The following is a 23,746-nucleotide window of genomic DNA, read 5'->3' as shown; positions in this document are numbered from 1 at the left end:
AGTGTGGGGGCCACTGGGGGGTTACAGAAGTTGATTAAAATTACTGAATTTATCATAAGATAACTGCAAAGCTGAACCTCAAACAGAATGTCTACTGCACATTCACCCACTTAACTTGCATGAAGAATTTATTGATTAGTTTTCTTGTCAGTTTATGTTCATTCTGTTAGTTTAAAAAGTTTGAAGAGCAGCAAATGTTGGAGTCAGGGTGTGAGGGAACGAGCTGGCAGGCAGAGAAAAGAGGAATTTTTACTTACCCGAAATGAAGAAAATAACAGTTTGCGAAATATGCAATAAAGTTCTGGGCCCATAAAAGAGGTCAACTGAACAGAACGAGACTCAGACAATATTAACTTTGCAAAAACTGAATAGAATTGAAGAAAAAAGACGAGCTGACCTAACAAACTGAAATATATACATATAACGGCAGACAATGTGGCAACAGCAATAATTAATCTATTGGTTTAAAAAATCTGGCATAATTCTGTGGGTGAGTGAAATCTTAAACCTTCATTTGTGTCAATGTTATCACACAGGGACTTTGTTTTCTGTTGTTATCTCCCACAGACCCTGGGTCAGCAGCTACTTCAAGAAGTTCCCCATGCACATCTACTGTCTGCCCGTCCAGGCTGCCAATCACAAAGGCAGGAGACGGGCGCTGAAGAAGAAGGGATGATGTAGAAATATCATGAAATTATTTCTGTTTTCACTTCTTTCTCTCTTTTTTTTTACCTGAAAATAAATTTGGTCTACTCCTCCATCTAAGGTCCATTATTTCCTGCTGTACTCCTCAAAGAGAGATTTCTGCAGCAGAATCCAAACACGAAACTTTTGTTTAATTTTGATTTCACTTTTTATGTCCTCATGTGACTGCAGAGGGAACAGTCGAAACCACTGGACTGACTTTAATGCTGCTGAGTCCACAGAAACAGATGGAGTGGTGGCTTTTATAGTTAATTTAACTGGTGCCTCTAAAGTAACAACTGGCCTCTGACCGGACTCTGTGGTTTTAAATAGTCTGATGCTCCTTTCCAAAAAGCATCTTAAGGCTAAAATCTATTTTATGAAATGATGGCAGATTAACAAGGTCTTCCTGTCAGCTCAAGGAAGACTGACAGCACCCCCTTTTGGAGTTATTGTGGAATACATGTCATGTGGATTTATGCTGAGTTCTGGTATTTGCTGAAACATAAATGATATAATAATAGCCAAAACAGCTACTAAACACTGAGATTGTATATATTTATTTTGTTACGTATACAGAGCAGCTTTCTCAATTTATCCATGGCCTGATTAACAAAAACCTGTTCTTACATGTGACTATTTGCTAGTTTCACCAGTTTTATATGATTGTAGCCTCAAAATGTTGTGATTTTGACTGTTGGTCTGACAAAATGGGTTTCCCAGTTGGTAATCCAGCATTGTTCTTATCATCACTTCTATGGAGAGAAGGAGGTTTAGAACTCTTATTTAATAAAGAATATATTTTAAGGAAAATATATTGTGCTACACATGTTAGCACTGTCTGAAAACAAAATTTAGGCTGTTTTTTGTAACAGACAGTGGCAGCGTGTTTTCCCTGATCTGCCTTGAACGCAGCATTATGTTTGTACGTAACTACGTCACTCCCACGTCCAACCCCTCCTTCTGTGCGTGTACGGCTTCAGCCCAGAATCGCAGACATCATGGTGAGTATTAACTTTCATTTACTCGTTTTTCAAACGATAGAAACAGTTTTAATTCAGTGCTTCACATCATTATATATCTGAGCTCTCAAAGACTCATTAAAATAACATATACGTGTAGTTTACGATGTTTGTAGCCTCCCTTTAGCTCTGAGCTAACGGTGCTTACCGGCGAGAAAGCACATGGGCGTTATGAATGCGCTAGCGGCTAAGCTAACTGCTTATACGCAGCTGCGTTAGACATTACACACGGAAACAATGGTGCTGTCGACTGTAGTGCACATAACGTTATCTTGACTGCTAAGTTTAAAATGTCAGGTGCCGGAGTTTGGGCTCAGTCTGTTCTCATTGTTCGTAGCAAGCCTGTTAGCATGCTAGTTTAGCTTGTCATCTGGGCTTTGTGGCTGTCATAGAGGAACAAATCAGTGACTGTGGGCCTTTATTAATAAAACATGCGAAGAAAAAACTCAAATACAATATGTCTTGAGCTTTACATAATCCCAACTTCATCATCAAATTTTATCTGTCCTTATTCTTTTTAACCGTTTTGAGTTTTTTTCTCAATAGTTAGGTTGGAAGCTTCTAGCGGTTTCCAGGAAGACAGGGGCGGGTCTCCATTGATGCTGCTTTCAGAGCGGCTTGGAATAAATAGTTCTGTCCACGCCTAAGCTGCGTACAGTTGTCCACAGTAGTAGTAGATATGATATAATTTTTTGACCATGGTGATTTATATAATTTGACAGATCAATGAATTTTTGTTTTTTATTAAAATTATTTTTAATCAGTTACAAATAATCTAGTATGAACTATGGGTAATAGGGCTTGATCTTTTTTTGTGTTTAAAGAGTATTAATGTTACTTTGTGTTTTATACTGATTGATGGGTTGATTGTTGATTCATCAACACTGCTGTCTCTCTCTGTAGGCGTCCCTATCGATGGCCCCGGTCAGCATCTTCAGACATGGAGCAGATGAAGAGAAAGCCGAGACTGCACGACTGGTGTGTGAATTTATTTGTGCTTTAGGTTTTTATTTTGCTGTTAACTGCTTGAAATAATAAATTACTTATCCTGCTCTTTAATTCCACCAATGAAGATTCATAGAAACCTCTGAAACTGTTTCTTTTTGTTTTCTCTGCAGTCCTCTTTCGTTGGCGCCATCGCTATTGGCGATCTGGTGAAGAGCACTCTGGGTCCAAAGGGGATGGTGGGTTATTTCAATACCAACAACTGATGTTTTGATTTTACAGATTGCAATTTTTCCGTTTAGATCATTGAACCCTCGTTTTTTATTTCTGTCGAGTATTTAATCAAGAAAAGTTGGTAAGTTGTTAAACATGATGAGTCATGCTCTGATTCTTTTGTGTTAAAAGGTAAAACAAAGATGTGTTCAGATTAAACATTTCCAGTTGTTTTTAACTTGAGTCGGAAGCTTATCATTAGCTGTGTGTTTGGAGACTGGTGTTCTCAGCATCCTTGACTTTCTTCTTCTGTTTCTCTTCAGGATAAAATCTTGATCAGTGGAACAAAGGGCGCCATAGTGACGGTGACCAACGATGGAGCGACCATCCTGAAAGCCATTGGTGTGGACAACCCTGCTGCCAAAGTGCTGGTTGGTGAGTGACGATGCTGAATGTCTGCTGGACAACTGGTCATACTGGCAGCACTGGCCAAACATAGCTGGGAATCAGAATAAAGCTGCAGCTATTGATTATTTACATGATTGATTAATTGTTTAGTCTATAATATGTCAGTAAATAGGGAAAAATACTCACAGACCACAAAGAAAAGCCTGAAATCCTTATTTCTTTCTGTTTGTTTTTAGACATGTCGAAGGTTCAGGACGATGAGGTCGGAGACGGGACGACGTCCGTCACCGTACTGGCTGCCGAGCTGCTGAGGGTAACTACCTGTCATTCTGCCTGTTGTTACACTGCTGCATTTAAAATCAATTGCATCGTGTTTAAAGAGTCGTTTCATGTGACGTTTCTGCTGAGAGCAAAGAGAAACTAGCTGTTCTTTTACCGCCACCGTTTCCATCGCAGGAGGCGGAGCTCCTGATCGCCAAGAAGATTCACCCACAGACCATCATCGCTGGCTGGAGGAAGGCGACTCAGACGGCCAGAGATGCTCTGAGGGAGGCTGCAGTCGACCACAGGTCAGACACACTTATTGATTTGTTTTTCTTGTTGTAGCTTTGTGTCAGTGAGGTAAAATCAGTTTGTCTCTGAACTTTCATTACAATAAAGTTTAATTTGAATTCAGCTGATGAAGAGAGAAACATGTCTGTAGCACCGGACCCTCCGTCACTGTATTAATTCTTCCTCTACCACCTCCTCCCTCCTACTCCTTGTCTCCATAGCAACGACCAGTCCCGTTTCCAGGAGGACCTGATAAACATCGCCCGGACCACCCTGTCCTCCAAACTGCTGACTCACCACAAAGACCACTTCTCCCAGCTGGCCGTCGACGCCGTCATGAGGCTGAAGGGCTCCGGGAACCTGGAGGCCATCCACATCATCAAGAAGCTGGGCGGCAGCCTCACCGACTCCTACCTGGACGAAGGTGAGGACAGGTGTCATTACAGCTCAGGCTGGGGTCTTCTTCTTCTCTGATTGGTCGCTGTAACGCCACGTGTGTTTGTGCTCCGTCCAGGTTTCCTGTTGGACAAGAAGATCGGAGTGAACCAACCGAAGAGGCTGGAGAACGCCAACATCCTGATCGCCAACACCGGCATGGACACTGACAAGATCAAGGTAGACACACACACACACACACACACACACACAGACACACACACACACACCAACGGCTATAATACAGTTTCTCCTGCAGCTGCTTCACAGTAAAATCACTTCACAGGAAGACTTTTATTGTGAAACAGCAGCAGCTAAATACCATTGAACATTAAAGGGGAAGTCGCATTAAAGTCCGTCTGTACAAACACTTGTGATGTGGCCTGAGTCCACGTGTGTCTGGTCTGAAGACACAGACCTCGGTTGTTCTTGTTGACTGTGTGTTGGCTCTAAGCGTGTGTATGTGTGTGTTCGTGTGTGTCAGGTGTTTGGCTCCAGGGTTCGCGTGGACTCGATGGCGAAGGTCGCCGACATCGAACTGGCGGAGAAAGAGAAGATGAAGGAGAAGGTTGACCGGATCCTGAAGCACGGCATCAACTGCTTCATCAACAGGTACAGTAACGTGTGTGTGTGCGTGTGCGCGTGTGCGTGTGCGTGTGTGTGCGCGTGTGTGTGTGTGTGTCTGTGTCCTCTCATTGAATCTGTGCTTCTCTCTGCAGACAGTTGATCTATAACTATCCAGAGCAGCTGTTTGCTCAGGCTGGTGTCATGGCCATCGAGCACGCCGACTTCGCCGGCGTCGAGCGCCTTGCTCTGGTCACCGGTACGCACGCGCACACACACACACACACACACACACACACACACACACACACACAGTCAGTGTGAGGTTGCCCGACTTTGCAGTAAAGTTCTTGTTACTCTTTTCACAGATTTCACAGAACTGACTTTAGTTAGTAGAGATCTTAAACTGAGTCATTTACAATTCTTAAATTTGCTTTTAGAGCTTAGATGTTGGTTTGATAAACAATCAGTCGATCCACAGAAAAACAACTAGAAACTACTTTAACAATCTGTGAATTTATGGCAGGAAGTTAGATGTTTGTCAGTTCTCAGTGTTTCCTGTTTTATATACCTGTGCAGGCGGAGAGATCACCTCCACCTTCGACCACCCGGAGCTGGTGAAGCTCGGCCACTGCAAGCTGATCGAGGAGGTGATGATCGGAGAAGACACACTCATCCACTTCTCTGGAGTCGCCATGGGTACGAACACACACGCGTTAAAAGGTCACTGCATCTGATGTGTGTGCGTGTGCTTGTCACTGAGGCTCTGACCTCCCCCTCTCCCTCCCCTCCCCCCCTCAGGTGAGGCGTGCACCGTCGTCCTGCGAGGAGCGACTCAGCAGATTCTGGACGAGGCGGAGCGCTCGCTGCACGACGCTCTGTGTGTGTTGGCTCAGACCGTGAAGGAGCCACGCACCGTCTACGGAGGAGGTACACACACACACACACACACACACACACACACACACGATGATATTTACATGATTTTTATTCAAAACAAATTGAAACATTGAAATCACTGAATTAGAAATTATTTTACTTAGCTTATTATTTAACTTAAAATCATGATGGTGCTTCGTCAGTGTCACATATTAATTGTTTTATTAGATCATCATTGAAATAAATTATTCTTATCAGCTGGAGATAATTTACATGAATGGGAGGTCACGGCTTAAAAAGGTTAGGGGAACAGCTCAAGTTATTTTTCATGTGGCACTAATCGCCCCTCATACCTGAACGCACTCACTCTGACCTGCCGTGTCCTGACTCCTCCTCAGGCTGCTCTGAGATGCTGATGGCCAAGGTGGTCACTGACCTGGCCAACAGGACGCCAGGGAAGGAGGCGGTCGCCATGGAGTCGTTCGCCAAGGCTCTGAGGATGGTACGTACCTGCCTCTGTTCTCTTTCAAAGGATCATACAGTGGTTTTACTCTCCTTCCCGTTGAGTGCGAAAAACTTAATGGGATCGATCTTTTAGTCGTTTCACAGATGTGTTACGGTCTCTTTTCTGATGAATTGTGACATTTAATCAGCGGCTCGATCTGTTATTTTAGAGTCCACTGAGGGAAGTACGACCATCGCACAGTTTGGAAGGTTTTTGCCAATTTTGATGAATGAATTTTTCTCCGTTTCCTCCTCCAGCTGCCGACCATCATCGCCGACAACGCCGGCTACGACAGCGCCGACCTGGTGTCTCAGCTGAGAGCTGCTCACCAGGAGAACAAGACCACCTTTGGACTGAGTGAGTTTCCACCACACTGTATATAACTTAATATCAACGCCACAAGTTCTAATCTAAAGTCCGTTGTCACCGTGGATTTGTGACGTTGGACGGTTCAGTGTCTTGAAGCACTCAAGCCTTTTCTTTAACAGACACATGAACCCAGCAGATTAGATCCTCATCAGCCATTTTTAGATGAACGCTGACGGGTTTGTGTTTCCCTGCAGACATGTCTGAAGGCACGGTGGGCAACATGGCAGAGCTGGGGATCACAGAGTCGTTCCAGGTGAAGCGTCAGGTGCTGCTGAGCGCCTCCGAGGCCGCAGAGATGATCCTGAGGGTCGACAACATCATCAAAGCTGCACCCAGGTCAGTCCGTCTCCCGGGTTTCATGTGTCCTTCATGTCCTCTGTTTTGCTTGTTTGTTTTGTAGTTCTTACTGTTGTTTTTTGTTTTGTAGGAAGAGAGTTCCCGACCATCATCCCTGCTAGAGGAAGAGGAGGATGAAGAACGGGGGAGGGGATCAGTTTTGTTATTTATCACCTCTGTGTAGTTCAAATTTAAAGAAACGCTCCGCTGTTTTTTTTTCTCTGTTGTTAAACTCACTGTGGAAGCACTGTACAGGCTAGCTGGCTAATGCTAGCTAACCGTCAGACACAACCCTAACCGCAGCGGCTCCAATGCTAATGCTAGCAGGACAAAGTGGCTAAGTGTGAAACTTATGTAAAACGTTGGTCAGTACAGTTTGTGATGCTAACATTAGCTGAGGTCGCAGCAAGTGCTGGAGGCTGGCTATGCTAACGTTAGCCAGTTGGTGCCGACGACGCTTAGAAAGTACTTTTGGACGTTGTTTTTGTTTACTGAAATAAATGAACCAATCTTCATCAGTAGATCTGTTTGTCGTCTTCATTTTTGTGAAGTTGTGTTGAGATATTTGTCACTCAGGACCGACACTGTCGTCCCTAAAGCCTGAAGAGAAACCAGTGAGACTTTTCTTTCCACTGTTCAGAGGTCAGAGTGACCGAGACCTCAGAGTGTCAACACACTGAAGTTACTCAACCGGCCTCTGCAGTCCGTCGTCAGGGGCTCAAGAGTTTGTTGAACCACAGTCGAAGGGAAATAGAAACAGACACGACCGAGTAGTTACTATAGTAACTTTAGCTCTGTGAAGCTAACCTGCTCGTTTTCCTTCAACAAACCCAGAGTCCTGCTGCTGAAGAAGCTGCTGACACGTTTTATTCCGAAAAGCCAAATAGGCTAAAAATATCTCTATAGATAAGACACTGATCTATGAAGTATCATTTCTCACAGGATTGGACCATTTGTGATCACATGGGAGATGTTGGATATTTCAGATTGTGGCTGAAAAAGATTTAAAAACTGAACAAAACGTTTTAAAAATGAGATTTTGAATATAGTCTGAATACGTTTTAAAATTTGTTCACATTTACTATATGTTGAAATATAACAATATATAAAATATGCTGTTGAGCAGGATTTTTAAATGTAAAATAGACACCAAAATCATGAGAGTGCTACTGGGTCGAACAGGTTTAATTCATAGGTTTGTAAATATCAGGCAGCAGCACTTTGTCCCCATCAAGTTACAGCTGAAGAAATCTATTTTCAAGTTTAACAAACAGTAACTTTATCCTAAGTTAAAGACATAGTGCTGAATAATAACTGTTTGAACTACGCTGAGTAAAAGGTACTCGTTTTAATTTATTGACTCTTCACAGCAGATTTTTCAAGATAAATGCATTAAATTCACACATTCATATTTTAGGCTGGTGAAGTTCAGCTTGTTAAACCTGTTTTCTGGAATGAGATGTTAGTTTGTCCATAAAAGGGTTAAATGACAATGGTAATTTTACTTATATTGCTCATTTAATTACATGTAAACTCAATGTCCTTTACATTGAAGACAAAATATAGATTGTAAAATATAATATTGCACTGGTGACAAGTGCTCATATCAAGCACACAGACTTATTTTTATTGTTTTATTGTGGCTTTTTATTCAACAGAAAGTTTCAGATGCATCAACTTTAAACTTTGTCTTTAAAGAGTTTTTGGGGTGGACTTTCTCACACTGACTCAGATCCAATCAGAGCATCAGTGAACCCTGATAGATTCCTCAACATGTGCCGAGCTCCAGTGTGACTGACTGACGGAGGAGGACAGACATGTTCAGGCTGCTGTTGCTGGTTCTGGTTCTGGGGCTTTGGACATGGACGAGTTCAGCACTTATCAGGTAGGAAACTTGAATGAATAAACTGAGTTCAAGACTCATGTCAGGCTTGTGACTCATGACTTTACTTTTACTCTCTGTTTAATTTCAAAATCTTGTAAAAAATCCCCCAAAATTCAAGCTTGAGTTTTGTTTGTTTTATTCCACCAAATCAAAGTTAGTTTTTTAAGGTGTTTTTCTGATTTAAAATCAACACTCAAGCCAGTAAATTCAAATCCAAGGTACTGACCTATCACCACCAACCACCCTCAGGGTCCCTCTGAGACGGGTGCTTTCGATTCGTTCCCAGCTACGAGCCAAAGGCTTGCTGGAGGAGTTCTTGAGGGATCACCGCCCTGACATGTTCAACCGCCGTTTTGCTCAGTGTTTCCCGCCCGGCACGCCGTCGCTGCGACTCGGACGCTCCAGCGAGAGGCTCTATAACTTCATGGATGTAAGGACTGCTGAGGGCAAGAGGTTGCTGGTGTAAACTTGTTGCAGTACCTTGAATTCCCCACCGGGGGTCAGTGTTGTCATTTTCTTAACATGGATTTGTTGTGGGGACAAGATACAACTGGTCTTAAATGAGGGTTCTGTGCCTTGCTCAGGGTCTCCTGGCAAGAAACCGGCAACCACTTTGTTTACCCCAAAATCACACTGTGGGTCTGTGTTGTGTGTCAGGCTCAGTATTATGGAGACATCAGTTTGGGGACACCGGAGCAGAACTTCTCTGTGGTTTTTGACACTGGCTCAGCTGATCTCTGGGTGCCGTCGTCCTACTGCGTCAGCCAGGCCTGCGGTACCACAACACAACACAACACTTTGTGTATCTGTATTTATATATTTGTAAGAGTTGTGTTTGTTGGTCAGGACAACATGACTCTGGTTTAGCATGTTCCAGACTGTGATAACAAGTTCAAGGTCTGTGTGTGTGTGTGTGTGTGTGTGTGTGTGTGTGTGTGTGTGTGTGTGTGTGTGTGTGTGTGTGTGTGTGTGTGTGTGTGTGTGTGTGTGTGTGTGTATGTGTGTGTGTGTGTGTGTTTCACAGTACTGCACAGGCGTTTCAGGGCGTTTGAGTCGACTACGTTTCGTCATGATGGTCGGATGTTTGGGATTCACTACGGATCGGGACACCTGCTGGGAGTCATGGGCAGGGACACACTGAAGGTATAATAAAATGTATATAAAATGTACATGATGCACAGCTGATTGTGGAAATCTAAAAATCAGACAGTCAATTCACAGTCCAATTTCTTAAAATCATACCAACTTCAGGACTCAACCTCAAAAGACTAATTGTTTGTGGGTAAAAGCAACGAGTTGTCTTCTGGTCCAGGTGGGTAAACTAACCACCCTGAACCAGGAGTTTGGGGAGTCAGTCTACGAGCCTGGTACCACATTTGCGATGGCCCGGTTTGATGGTGTGCTGGGGATGGGATACCCATCCCTCGCAGAGATCCTCGGAAACCCCGTTTTCGACAACATGTTGGCGCAGAAGATAGTGGATCAGCCAGTCTTCTCCTTCTACCTCAGCAGGTACAACTTCACCAGATGAATATCGTGACTGTTTTAAAGTATTTATACAGGGACCCTACCAAGGCAACCAGTCTGGGTCCAAACGGTCTAGGACAGTACGGGAAATGAATCTGCTGGTGTACTTGGTTTGATTGATATCCTGCAAAATCTGAGTTTAGCACAGTTGCGACACATTTGGTTTTAAAAGGTTTGACCGAAATCCAAGAAGTGCATGGGGTCGAGGGTTTTCACAGGAGTCAGGGGGTCATAGGAGGTCCAGGGGGTTTTGGGGACCTCCGAAGATGGCTTTCAGTGTTTAAGGAAGGTTGAGAGCAGATATCAAACCATCTGCCACAGAAGACTGAAACTACAGGTTTTCACCCCAACCAACCTCCAAGTTGGTTTTTCCTCTCTGATTTAGCGTATGGAGATGAATGAAATCTGCTGGTATGAATTTGGGTTCGACTGATAACCTCCAGACTCTGTGGAAATGCTGAGACATTCAGTCTAAAAGGGATTCAGGGAAATTAAAGACTTGCACATAGCAAGTTTCAGTGATTTTATAGGAGTCGGGGGAGGGATTCAAATGCCTCAGTGGTGTGATAAGAAAATGTTTTGGTTTCCTTGACTGATCAAAAACTTAAAAAGTACAAATTCCATTTTAACTCAAGTGTTTTTTTTGTTCGTTTTTTTTTTTAATCTCTGCAGGAGAACAAGTAGTGGCAACCCAGAGGGTGAATTGTTGCTAGGTGGAACAGATGAGTCGTTGTACATCGGACCAATTACCTGGATTCCAGTGACTGCTAAGGGATACTGGCAGATTAATATGGACAGGTTTTATATGTTTTTACTATTGTGATTCTGACCAATTAATGTTTATTTATATTGATTTTAATCTTAACCCCAAATTGAAGCTCTAACCCTGCACTAACAATCAGTGCTGATTTTCAAAATGTATTTTTTCCTTGTTTTTGGTGGCACCTTTGGTGACAAGCTGTAACAGCTGTTGACCATATCCAACATCGCAGTTGTGTGTTGTCATAATTTATTTAGGGCTCCAATTCATGAAAAGAAAAACAAGAATTCACACACCAATAAAAAAATATTGATGTCTTCGTATGTTTCAGTGTGGCAGTGCAGGGTACGAGTTCGTTTTGTCCTCGTGGTTGCCAGGCGATTGTCGATACAGGAACCTCCCTAATTGCTGGACCGACCAATGACATCCTCAACCTTCAGCAGCTGATTGGAGCCACACCCACAAACATTGGAGAGGTAGAAAGAAAAGAATTAGATAGATAGATACTACATTTATTTAGGGGAAATTCATGATTAACTTGTATAATCTAAATCTCATATATACAAATCTGATGGTGTATAATCTAATTTGACCTTTACGTGTGTGTTTTAGTTTCTCATCGACTGTGTCAGGTTGTCCAGTTTGCCTCATGTGACATTCGTCCTCGGAGGAAAAGAATACACACTGACTGCTGAACAATATGTTAGGAAGGTAACTCATTGTCTGTTTGTGGCTGTCTCTTGTCTTTAGCCAGTTATCCAAATATGCTTTTTATTTTTGTGCTAGCATGAGGCATTAACTTTGAAATCCACACTGTCTCCAAAGGAGTCTTAGATCCGCAGGGTTAGGTCTTTTGGCAGTTCCAGAAGGTTGATCAAACTTTTGTTGCATTGGCACCGTAGCTTTGAAATGGTCCTCCAGTTAGTATTTGAACTGCTGACCTTGTCTCTACTTTTAAATCAGACCGTAAAACACATTTTTGCCTTCATGTCTGAACACTAGGTCTACTATAAAATCTATGTTACCACAGGGTTTAATTTAAGTAATGTTTTTATTGAATGTCCTTGTCTTTGCATTGTTGTCATATTTACTCTTCTCACACTCTTGTTATTAAAAATTCTTTATGGTCCTCGAAGAGTCAGATGTTTCAGGTTGTCTAAAATTGGAAAAATGTTCTTTCCTCAGACACAAACTCAAGTATTTGAAAATTATTTGTTCTGTAAATACGGGTAGCATTTAAATTTTTAATAAATATTGCTCTCTCTCGCTCTCTCTGTCTTGGTCTTCAGGAAATGCTTGGTGACAGGGAGTTGTGTTTCAGTGGATTCCAGGCTGTGGACATTGTTTCCCCTGAGGGCCCTCTGTGGATTCTGGGAGATGTATTTCTGACAGAGTACTACACTGTTTTCGACAGAGGACAGGACCGGGTCGGTTTTGCACCTGCTAGGCACCCAACCGAGCAGTAACCCATCAATGTGATCAATAAATATTTGAATTAAAAAGAACTCAACAGCCTGTTGTACTTCTTGGTAAGGCACCAACACAAACTGTTTACAATTAGCTGGCAGCCTTGTGCTTCAGTCATCCACCATTTTCTGAACTACTTTGCGACCTTCAGCCCAATCATCGTTGGTGATTCATCGACAAGTCAGTCATTTTATTTAAAAAAGTAGCTTTTGTTGATTCAGAAGCAGCAGCAGATAGTGTATATTCATTACTTCAGTCACATTTACAAATACAGACAAAATAACAGTCATCACATAAAGACAGAAGATTTTGTTCTAGAAAATATTTAGTTCTAGAAACCCGTCAACAATCCTGAGCACCAGTACTTTATCATATTGGCATTCACATCAGTTGAGTCTTGGAGTCAGTACACAAGTGTGTTCACCTGCGGCTCCTCTAATGGCCACTGGGTGGTATTCAAGAAAAATCTGACTGTGTTGAAGTGAATGGGAAAACACCCAACCTTTGTCCAGAAATACAAAGTCAACAAGTTCAGCTCACTGCTAATTTCATTTCTTCTATTGACAGGTGTCTCAGCCTTTCTTGCTAAGGTTGTTGCTTGCTCTTCCCACCTCTTTTGCCCAAGTTAGGATTTTTATGAGTGTTATATTTCACTATAAATGATTCTATTGTATCTTTTGCATTCTTTCGTATACTATCTTTGGCTTAGAGTTAAGGTTTTTTGTCTCCAATAACAAAACTGGAAACAAGTAGTAAACTGAAATCCGAGGCTTCAAAACATTCATGGTTGGCATGTCCAGCTTCCCAAGCATTTGTTGGTTCAAAACAACAAAAATGAAACTTAGAGCATTCCTCTTGGTCAAAGGTCTCTGAGTATTTCCAGTTTCCAGCTCAATGAATGGCTCTGTTTGGTTCCGTTTGGTTCTGTTTGGGCAGTTTTATGTTACTGAGTGAGTGGTTATCATTTCTTTTCCGAACTCTGTGAAAGGGAGTTGTTGTCTTTGACTTCGTCGCTGTTGTTGGTTCCTTCTGTCTCACTATCCTCAGTCCCTGCCATTCCCTGGAAGTTGTGGTCACACTCAGGGTCAGGGAGCTGCAGAGTGTCAGTAGGTGGACCGGGCGATCTTCGGGATTGGAATCGAGCCAGGCCTCGTCTCCGCCTCCCCAGGGCCTTGGGGCTTGGCAGGCTGCGTATTGATGCCTTTGACGACTGTCTGGAGAACTGAAGGGAGAACTGCCGCCCTCGTGGCCGAGTTGATGGGGGATTTTGGGCAGTCGTCCAACGAAATTCCTTTGGTCCCAGTTGAGTGGGTGAATAACAGACCGAAGAGCCGGCCCTGGAAATGCACAGGAAGGGGAAGTCAAGGGATTGGATGGGTAGGATTTTAAGATTTTAAGGAGCAAATAGCAGTATACTTAAAAAAGAGACCAGCTGTGGTTGTTGTGGTGTCATTTCTGTTCCATTATCTGAGAACCATAGCATAATGGTTTCAGTATCACCAGAGTTGGACAAACAAGGAGTTGTTCCTGGAAAATAAGCCGAATATAATGAATGAATCACCTTGGAGTTTCCAAGCCTGCTGCGTCCTCAGTGGGGGAATGATCCAACCCATTCTGAGGTTTTTCCACTTCAGCGTTGCCGGAAGAATCCTCATTGTGACGGACATCACAAAATGGCGGGCTGACGATGAGCCGGGGGAAAACAGCAGAGGGTGAGCTCTCGGGCGATGGTGGGTTGCTGCTGACCTCCCTCAAGGTGGACAAGGTGTCCATGGAAGACGGGGGTAAGACCAAGGAGGAGGGAGGAGGTACGTCATCTACACCTGGATTGAGCCTGGATTAAGTGAAATTTATTTCAGAATGACCAACAGGAAATACAATATATCAAGTATGAACTACAGATGTTAGCACAGGCAGAAGCTGTTAATTGCCCGAAGACATAACTTTGGTGGAATGGGAATTGACCAACGGGGACCAATGCTGCACCTGAAGTCTGGGAAGAAACTTCCTGTTGCATCACTGCTGTGCCGTTTGAAGATGGGTCGAGGGGGTCGGAGGTCAGGAGGCTCCTGAACGCTCAGCAGCCGTCGGACTCGACCGAGAACCTGCAACATTAAAAAAAAATAGGGCTTTGTAAAAAAAAAAACTGAATATAAACCCTGTCTTTATTAAACTGGACGAAGACCATGTGAAGAAGACATGTCCAACTGACACAATAGTTTTTATTTAACGAAGAATAGAAAGCCATACAATTCTCTACATATTGCTATTTTAATTATATATGTTTAATAAAGAATCATATACTGATAGACATAGTGATAGTGATAGTGACATGGTAGGTTTATAAACAATTCTGCATCTACCTCTTCATGGTTGTCTTCTTTATGAATTAAAAAATATATATACAGGAATAAAAACATAACCTTGTTGGCAGAGTTAGGAAAAACGTTGTATTACCGACTCTTGGCGGCGAGGCAGAGTGGGGTCGTGTGGCCGTGGACGACCGTCGCTGATGTCACCGTCATCAAACTGGAGAATGTCCGAGAGTCTGGAGACATTGGATAAAGTTTTTCATTGAAATAGCCAATCACATTGCGACAATACAACGTTACTGAAGCTTGGCTTGAGATAACCAAACCCAACAAGTTCACTCCATAATGATGATGAAGAGCGCGCCCTCTAGAGGATTGTAGCTTTACTACAACAGTTACCAAACCACTGATAATTGGCTTATACCAATTAACTTGCTAGGTTAAAATAATCCAGTGTGTTTTATGTAAAATATGTGAATGTGTGTGTTCACCCCATGTCGGTGGTGGAGCCGAGGAATGAGGGGATGCAGTAGTCGGCAGCAGCCAGTGTGTACGGCGGGCGAGCATCGCAGTCGTTCCAGTACATGTCTTTGGTCATATGAGGCAGGTTCATGTGCATTTCATCCACAGCCAGCAGAGACACCTGGAGGATAGATAAATAAATAGATAGATAGATAGATAGATAGATAGATAGATAGATAGATAGATAGATAGATAGATAGATAGATAGATAGATAGATAGATAGATAGATAGATGCAGTGATCGGCTGCTAACCTGAAGGTTCCTGTCTATGATCCAGTTTGCTTCAAAGTCGTCGTCGTCCTCTCCAAACGGGTTGATCAGCTGCTCTGCTACCTAACAGTCACACATAAATCATAACTGGTATTCAAGCACTTGGTGTAAAGATGTGATCCCACACACAAGTACGCATCGTTTGGAATCGCTCCCATGTTAATGAACAATATATCCAAAGTTTTACAGGCCAGATTTCTGTTTGTCAGATGTTGAATAACTACTTTCTTTCAGTACAATCTGTACAACTTTAGTCTCAGTACTCAGTGAGGCTTTTTTTCCGCTCAACCTCATCCAGTGTGTGGCTCATATCCACCACATAAGTTATTAATAACATTATATGGTGTGTTATTAATATAACAGAACAAGGTCGAGACATAGGTCAACCACCGGCCTGTTTATGTCTCAGCAGGAAAACAGGATAGTCATCTGATTTGCTGGTGTGTGATATTCTGTCATTTTATTTTCAGATTGATCTGCACCAAACTGTACAAAGTCATAGATCTCAACACCATAAATATGTCTGATGTTCTAGATCTATACATTATCATATATCTGTATCTCACACTGTCAAGGAAAGAGATACAAATTTCCTGGATCCACCACTTTAACCAGATTGGTACCAAAATTCAATGGATTCGTCCCCGGCCTACGCCCCATCCCTGCATCCGGTTTGGCAAAAATCAGTTCAATACTTGTTGTGTAATCCTGCTGACAAACAAATAAACATACAAACAGACAGTAAAAAAAGCTCACTTAACAAATAAACAAGAGGAAATCTAAAGCACTTTGTGGGAACTATTTTCAGCGGCGGATTAATTCACATTTGGAGTATTTGGTGCAGAAAGATAGTGTGTGTGTGTGTGTGTGTGTGTGTGTGTGTGTGTGTGTGCGTGTGTGTGTGTGTGTGTGTGTGGGGCCCAGACGAATGATAAATGTCTCGTTGTTGTGGGTCTGCTCGTGGGATTAATTGGCAGATTTTGTTAATCTCACCTTCAGCCAACCGGCGTAGAAGAAGAACTGCAGCAGGGTGAAGACGGGGATGTAAAGGTCCAGCTCATGACCTTGATGACACTGTTTGGGGTCAAGAAACTGTCGGCCAATCAGACAAGCCAAGAAAAAGGTGTAGACAGCGAGAGTGACGACCTGAAGGTATAAGAGAAAGAGAAAATACTGTCCATCCGTCACTCTCTCCCTCCCCTCTCTCTGAGGGAGATTCAGAGCTCTGATTCAGTTACACTAATGATGGAGGATGATTACTGATGTGATTAGATGATCTACATCCGTTTTAAACATGATACAGGGCGGACCTGTGTGTAGACCAGAGGGATGCCGACCCAGTCATAGCCGAAAAGAGTTGCACACCAGGTCCTGAACCGATTCATCTCCTGAACAGAGAGAAGAGATAGAAAATTCAATAGGGTTGGCAGTTTGGCACCAGCTGCCTCCCCCCAGATTTCTGTGATTCAACAGGCTGATTGGAAAAAGAGTCTCACCCTCCCCTTTGGGAGTAAGCTGAGTGTCACATTACCTACATGTCTGGTTTATGCGGTCACAGACTAACAGGGATCGGGCTCTAAATTGGTTTTGAAGGATGGACAAGTGTGTGTTTTGAGTGCTTAAGAGCCTCTTTCTCTCTGACAGGATGTTTGTACCATAATGGGACACTTCACTTTTGCACTAATCTCATGCCAGAGTAGCACTTGGGGACTGAAGCACCTACAGCCAGCCCAGTTATGCCCCTACAGTCGGCCCTTTGGTTGTCCCAAATTACTTTTTTGCACTTAAGGCAAAAGTGAACCCCAACCCTAATGGCATAGCTACAATGCTGACAGACCAGACTACAGATGATTGATACGTGTCATTTCAAACAAAACTCTGGGACCTGTACCTGAGATCTGTACGTTTCCTTCACAACACATTCACATTTATTTTTAATAAAGCATTTGTATTTGCATTTCCAAAGAAATCCAACCTTGAATTGGTGATTGAACTTTAAAAACTGCACCAAAAAAGCTGAGGACTCAAACAGTCTTTTAGTAACCCATCTGGCAGCTGCATCTGCAGCCTGATATCCTGCAAAGTGAAGCAGGTTTAGCAGATAGCGGCGGTGTTTTGTAATACTCATAAGTCCTGTGTGTGTTTGGGTGATAACAGCTGTTCCATATGATCTGCATACAGAGTAAAAATCCTTTGTAGAAACAGCCTGTTTGCAGTTAATAAAATATAATCCAGTTCAGGGTCGGACTCTTTGGCTTTATTTAGAGTTAATTTAGAGTTTTGTGTCTTGGTTTTCTGTTAATAACTTTTTCTTGTGTTACAGTTTTTTAAGGAGCAAGTGTTACTACAGCAAAGTGGACTGTACTTTTGTTAGCCAAGATATTAGCAGTTAGCAGTAACTAGCATTTTGTGCTTTACATTCTGACACTGTTTTTTTCTTCATAGAGAAATAATTTTGATAAACTTTTGTGCGCAGTAGTATGACAGGTAGTAAAGTTTGTTAATTTTTTGGCTATAATTAATGAGCAAGGCGTATTTTCTTTGTGAGGGAAGTCCTACTGCTAGTAAAACTTTGCTAGCATACTGATCTGATGTGGGATGTTTAGTTTATTGATTTAATGTTAATTTAATGAGGAAATAATCTATTTTTGACATTGCCCAAATTATTCAGATAAGAAATGTTAATTGTTAAAAATAATGTTTTATCAACAGAAGTACATTAACTGGTTTTGTTTTGTTCTACTAGTCAAGTTTTATTTCTGTTTTTGGACGCTATACTATTTTAGCTTCGATAAGCTAATTTTGGTAGCAAAGTCTTTTAAGTTATTTTGTTCAACCCTCTAAATGTCTAAACATTCAAACGTTAATATTTTTGACACAGAATATAAAATATTTGATCCCAATTCGTCACATTGAGAATATTCTGCAGGTCGATGCTGTCTTGGATGCGTCCCTCCTGTCGAGCCTTAGACGCCAGGTTGGAAAACCAGACCACCGGGATCCAGTACTTCAGGTGAGGGGAGCGGATGTTGTCAAACACCTTCCTCTCCTCTGGAGTCATAAAACCTACAGGTGAAGAGACAAGCAGGTAGAAACACTGTGATTACAAGAGAACAGCGGGAACAGCAGACTGGAGGAGGAGCTTCGTCAGCGGCGGTTTTCGTCAAACTGAAAAAAGATGGATCAGACCACAGAGCTTTACATTAGAGATATTTTAGAAACAGACAGACTCAAGATTCAGGTTGTGTTGTCTGATGTTCTCAGTCGGGTCATCACCATCGGCTCTGCTCTCCTGCAGCTCTAATCGGCCGATAACGAGACGATCCCTGGGGCCACATCAGACGGTTACGGGAAGGACGAGACGCAGTCGGGAAGGAACTGAACTCCATCTGACTTTCTTCATTTCAGACACACTGACACAGCAGGAAACACGCAGTCACACACAGGTACACACTCAACACACACACACACTGGATACACAACACATCCTGCGCAGGATTGGCTTGGAGGGATTACTGAACTGGTTTGAACATTTCTGTACATGCACAAAACTGAGTCTGTTGTGTCATAACCCGCCCGTCTATATCTGGTTTCAGTCAAACTTTGCTGAACACACACCTGCCTCCACCACGTGGTCCATGGTCGGGAAGCGTTTGCAGACGGCGGTGCTGACGGAGCGGAAGATGAGGAGCGAGGTCAAGTTGACGTAACGCACCATCGTCCTACGCAGCAGGCGGCCATATTCATCTTTACCCTGGACACAGCTGGAGGAAAACGCAGCGACATAAACAACATGGCGTAAATACCGACTCGGTCTATTGATACGTGCTCTTCTCTTCATTTCATAAATGTGACCTAGTGACCGTCTGTGCAGCTTTCAACAGGTGGTCTCTCCAAAGAACGTGATCCTGAGGTGAAGATCATGTGGAATTTGTAGCAACCTCTGATGTCGCTAATGTTAGCCTCATAAGCTACATAACTACCTGATGTTTAAATTAAATTACCCTTGCTCATTCCACACTGTAGATCTTCACCTTCTGAATGTAGTAACATCTGCAGATTTGTTTGCATTTGTTTCACTCGATGCTCTTTTATATCTTAACGGTATTTAAGCCAGTTCACGAACCGTACATCTTATTCTGAGAGTTGTTATAAAATACCTGGAGATGTGGAACATGAGTCTGTCAGGCCAGGGCAGGTTAACAAACTGATTCCACCATCGATTCACCACCAGAGTCACATAAAAACCTGAAACACAAGCAATAAATTCATATTAATTCATTCATTCATACATTTCTTATACTGTAAAACAAGCAAAAAACAATTTAATATTTTATATGTATAATAATATTGTATCTTAAACGAGCACACAGAGACACAGAACAACCACAGAGATGCAACTACTGCAAAACGGCCACAAACAATTCAGCTGCATCGGCCGGGGGGGGGGGGGGCTTTTTCCATGTCTGTGCCCGGGGGACTCATTGTCTCATAATCCGTCCATGTTTGGTAGTTGTTTTGTTTCGGGTTTTTTTTACAGCGTATTATGACTGAACATGTATCATATTATACATTTTGTTTATTACACCGGATGTTTGAAGTTATTTTCCCCTTTGCACTGAGGGAAAATTAGGCTGTTTTCACATGAGGGAACTTACAGATTGTGTGTGTGTGTGTGTGTGTGTGTGTGTGTGTGTGTGTGTGTTCTCTCATCAGCTACACAAGCACTCATCCTGCTTTTAACCCCTCTCTGCTCTGTAATGATCTGTTTCCATTAGCAGGCTGCTAATGAAGCAAACACTCCATCTATCTGTTCCTCTTGCTTCTCAGGCGTAGAGCAGAGTCACAGCTAGATTTTAGTTCTTTCGTAAACCTCTAATTTACATCCATTTTCCTCCACTTATCCGGGTGCGGTCGCGGTGGCAGCGGGCTCAGCAGGGTGTTCCAGACGCCCCTCTCCCCTCCTGGGGGATCGTGAGGCGTTCCCGGGCCGGAAGGCCATCTCCCATCGCCTGTATTTTATGGACTTTTAATTCAGTTCAGTCGTTAGTCTTCAGGTAGTTTTTAATCACCACATCCTGAAGTATCCAAAAACAACACTCATTTGTCAGTGAGTGTGTGGTTGAGTGTTTAGCCCTGGTCTCAGAGGACTAATATTAGCCTTTCTTTTTCTGTGATAATTAATAACAACACATCCAGGATCACCTGGGATCACCTGTGGGACGCTGTGGCCTTGACTTGCGAAGTATTTTAGGATCCTCACATCACTGCGACAGCTGTCAACACTAAATTAGTTCAGACTTGTGGCTCCAAAGTGTTTTCCACACTAAAGCTCCTATTGCAGGCCTTATGTTCCCTTGTTTATTAAACCACAGGTGTTAAGTTAACTACCTGGTCAAAATAACTTCACCAGGGGTTGAACCTACAACCATAATGGAGGATGATTTAAACGCACCCTTCTTGCTCTTCTGGTAAGTGGTGATGGTTGAAGATACACCCAGATGTTTCCACCATTAACATGTTTCTTAATGTTTTACTGCCTCCCATTTTAGATTAGAGTTGAATACTGTGAATTGAGATCCATGTATGTCCAGGGAATTCTTGCCCACACCTGTTCCCTTTTCCTTAATCCATAAATACCTGCGTGAACCCAAGATTTTTGTCAGATTTTGTGTTTGTGTGTGTGTTCACCTCGGACTCAGACTTGTGCAGTTACTGAAACAAAAAGGTCTTTTCCAGTCCTCATTCACACTAGAAAACAGTGGTGGAAATTTACAAACATAAAAATTTTATAGTGCTTGAACTTAGAGTATTTGAATTTTTCTGATACTCAATACTAAGTTCGAACTTTAGTTGTTCAAACCTTCGAAGTTCAAATCATTTTCAACGTATGAACCCTTGTAGTATGAACCATTCCCCGAAGCATGTTATTGCTTCTGATTATTTAACTAACTGTTCAGTAAGAAATGAGGATGACGGTGTAATACAGTCAGTTCTGTGACATACAGAAACATCTCTAGGGAAGTCAGGAAACTGTACGAACCCAGGACGAAGGTGACGGGGATCTGCTCTGCGTATTTGTCACAGTACATGGAAAGTTTCTCAAACAGTCTCTTCTGATTGTCAGAGAGGACGAACCTGGAGGACAGAAGACACAGAGGTAACACCCAACAGTAACTCATGGACAACCAACTGCAAATAAATTTTAAGAGCGCCGGTGATGGAAAGCAACCCCCCTTTTTTTTTGCTGTTTCTATCACTTTTTTTACGTCTACCAGGGTTAGCATGCTAACCAGCTAGCTCTGGTCGGACTGGCACATCTTGTCACTTTCCGATACCGAGTCATTGCAGCGTCCACTCTGTCTTGAAGTAGTAGCTCTGCTCAGACGACGTCTTATAACCTCTTGTCTTGTAAATGCAACAATGGCTGAAGCTCTCGGCTAAACTGGTAAGTTAACAGCTGTGTTATGCTAACGCTAGCTACGTAGCAATAGCAATACTTGCATTTAGCCAAAGCTTACAAAAAGCTTACATAAACAAGAGATTTACCTTTTTCCAGCATTTATTATCATGGTCTTATTTTGTTATAAATATAAACCTACAGCTCTGACAGTGAGGTGATAACAATGAGACAAATTTACATGGATCACATGCTGCGTTGAGTCCTGTGAATCCCTCATGACCTGAGCTCTACAAGTACAAAACTACAAAACTACCAGCCTGTACAGAGAGATAATTACTGAGTTAAAAGTAAAAAATAATGCAGACCCTAGAGGGATCACAAATGGAGTATTATAACTTTAAAGAAAACATTTGTATAATGCACAGATCCGATGTGCTCCCGTTCAGGGGCTTCTCTTGTGTTGTGTACTCTTTGTGTGTGTGTGTGTGTGTGTATGTGTGTGTGTGTGTGTGTGTGTGTGTGTGAGACCTGTATACGAGGCTGAGGATGGTGTAGAGCAGAACAAACAGGGTGAACTCTCGGTACAGCAGCTTGTAGATGCTTCCCTTCCAGCGCAGCAGCAGCCGGTGGAAACTGAAGAAGGTGGCATTGGCAACTTTACTGGAATAGGTGACGGTCATCCTGAGACGACCTGAGACGGACACACAAACAGATGGATCTGAACAGTCTCTCTTTCCTCTGATTTTCCAGTGGCAGCCTGGGTAATTAATTCCTTATTGTAACATTACAACAATTGTTGTGAATCTAATCATTCATTGTTGTTATTCTCCTGGTGTTTTACTCACAGAAAAACTCACAGACGTCTTCGTTTTGCCTCAGCGGTGCTTTTCATCAGGCTTCTTCTTTCCTGATTTGTTTTTGCCAAGTGCCAACTAGCCACTGCCGCCCCCCTCCATCTCTCTCTCTCTCTCTCTGTCTCTCTCTCTCTCTCTCTCCCACTCTCTCGCTGATGCTCTCTCTCTCACTGTTTCTCTCCCCTATGATGCTGTCCAGTTGCCCAGTAATGCCAGGCAGCACACACACACACACACACACACACACACAGGTTCAGAGTTATATTGATGAGCTGGCGAACTAAATGTAGTCATGTTTCAGCTGTGTGCGCGTGTGAGTGTGTTGGCATAGAAAGCAGTTGAGGTAAACATGTATAAACAGAAACAGAAACGCTGTTAGACATGACATGATGTCATACCAGTAAGTTCAGACCAACCAATCAGAGAGAGGCAGCATCATTAATTAATTGTTTTTTTTTTTTTACTTTTCAAAACTAACAAAAGAAGGAACATAATAGTAATCAAAATCAGGAAATAAAACAACGAAGATATAAAGCTTCTGCATCAATAGAGTCAAATAGACATATCCATTGTGTCGCTAACGTACCCGTGCTAACTGTAGGGCAGTGGTGAGCAAACAGCGATCTGCGAGCCAAATCTGGTCCTCCAAAAAATACAAAATATTATCTAATAAAGAAAGTTATAATTTGATGATCAAGTAACACCACTGGTCAGCTCAATGCCATGTGACTTAGTAAAGAGGTTACACCATTGGTCGGCTGGCTGAGTGTTGGAGTTTCCCCACTGGTTGTTGCTCTTTCAAAACGATTTAGTGCAAATTTTCATCTTTGCTG

General features: G+C 42.6%; 3 protein-coding genes across 3 annotated transcripts; 2 read left to right on the top strand and 1 right to left on the bottom strand.

Moving 5' to 3' along the window:
- The first annotated feature begins 1,618 nt into the window (after nt 1-1,618).
- Nucleotides 1,619-7,433, top strand: cct2 (chaperonin containing TCP1, subunit 2 (beta)). The gene is made up of 16 exons (XM_056368231.1): nt 1,619-1,688; nt 2,610-2,684; nt 2,825-2,890; nt 3,188-3,299; nt 3,509-3,585; nt 3,729-3,841; nt 4,046-4,248; nt 4,339-4,439; nt 4,744-4,871; nt 4,979-5,082; nt 5,403-5,522; nt 5,625-5,753; nt 6,101-6,204; nt 6,465-6,564; nt 6,771-6,912; nt 7,004-7,433. The coding sequence occupies exons 1-16, from the start codon at nt 1,686-1,688 to the stop codon at nt 7,032-7,034; spliced, it is 1,608 nt and encodes a 535-aa protein (XP_056224206.1). The 5' UTR covers nt 1,619-1,685; the 3' UTR covers nt 7,035-7,433.
- Nucleotides 7,434-8,676: 1,243 nt separating this feature from the next.
- Nucleotides 8,677-12,596, top strand: nots (nothepsin). Its single transcript, XM_056368269.1, has 9 exons — nt 8,677-8,797; nt 9,047-9,227; nt 9,455-9,599; nt 9,822-9,940; nt 10,110-10,309; nt 10,997-11,122; nt 11,416-11,560; nt 11,697-11,795; nt 12,374-12,596. The coding sequence occupies exons 1-9, from the start codon at nt 8,730-8,732 to the stop codon at nt 12,548-12,550; spliced, it is 1,260 nt and encodes a 419-aa protein (XP_056224244.1). The 5' UTR covers nt 8,677-8,729; the 3' UTR covers nt 12,551-12,596.
- Nucleotides 12,597-12,727: 131 nt separating this feature from the next.
- LOC130163839 (bestrophin-3-like) lies at nt 12,728-22,739 on the bottom strand. Its single transcript, XM_056368268.1, has 13 exons — nt 22,588-22,739; nt 21,700-21,794; nt 19,817-19,904; nt 19,275-19,420; nt 18,568-18,722; nt 16,967-17,044; nt 16,650-16,802; nt 15,639-15,719; nt 15,355-15,506; nt 15,009-15,099; nt 14,538-14,656; nt 14,113-14,385; nt 12,728-13,888 (listed from the first exon to the last, which is right to left on the bottom strand). Exons 1-13 carry the CDS (start codon nt 22,737-22,739, stop codon nt 13,513-13,515), a joined length of 1,959 nt encoding a protein of 652 aa, XP_056224243.1. The 3' UTR covers nt 12,728-13,512.
- Nucleotides 22,740-23,746: the final 1,007 nt, after the last annotated feature.

Source organism: Seriola aureovittata, chromosome 22, assembly GCF_021018895.1.
Source record: "Seriola aureovittata isolate HTS-2021-v1 ecotype China chromosome 22, ASM2101889v1, whole genome shotgun sequence".
NCBI lineage: Eukaryota > Metazoa > Chordata > Actinopteri > Carangiformes > Carangidae > Seriola > Seriola aureovittata.
The sequence above is the reverse complement of the archived record's forward strand: the minus strand, read 5'-3'. Positions and strand labels throughout refer to the sequence as shown.

Excerpts from the sequence above, each read along its gene's own strand:
- cct2 (XM_056368231.1), top strand. Across the intron at positions 2,685-2,824 it reads AAGCCGAGACTGCACGACTG|TCCTCTTTCGTTGGCGCCAT; the intron begins GTGTGTGAATTT and ends TTTTCTCTGCAG. Across the intron at positions 4,440-4,743 it reads TGGACACTGACAAGATCAAG|GTGTTTGGCTCCAGGGTTCG; the intron begins GTAGACACACAC and ends CGTGTGTGTCAG.
- nots (XM_056368269.1), top strand. The coding sequence starts at position 8,730 with ATGTTCAGGCTGCTGTTGCTGGTTCTGGTTCTGGGGCTTTGGACATGG. Across the intron at positions 8,798-9,046 it reads ACGAGTTCAGCACTTATCAG|GGTCCCTCTGAGACGGGTGC; the intron begins GTAGGAAACTTG and ends AACCACCCTCAG. Across the intron at positions 10,310-10,996 it reads TTCTCCTTCTACCTCAGCAG|GAGAACAAGTAGTGGCAACC; the intron begins GTACAACTTCAC and ends TAATCTCTGCAG.
- LOC130163839 (XM_056368268.1), bottom strand. The coding sequence starts at position 22,739 with ATGACCGTCACCTATTCCAGTAAAGTTGCCAATGCCACCTTCTTCAGT. Across the intron at positions 19,905-21,699 it reads CCCCGTCACCTTCGTCCTGG|GTTTTTATGTGACTCTGGTG; the intron begins GTTCGTACAGTT and ends CTTGTGTTTCAG. Across the intron at positions 19,421-19,816 it reads CTCATGTTCCACATCTCCAG|CTGTGTCCAGGGTAAAGATG; the intron begins GTATTTTATAAC and ends GTTTTCCTCCAG.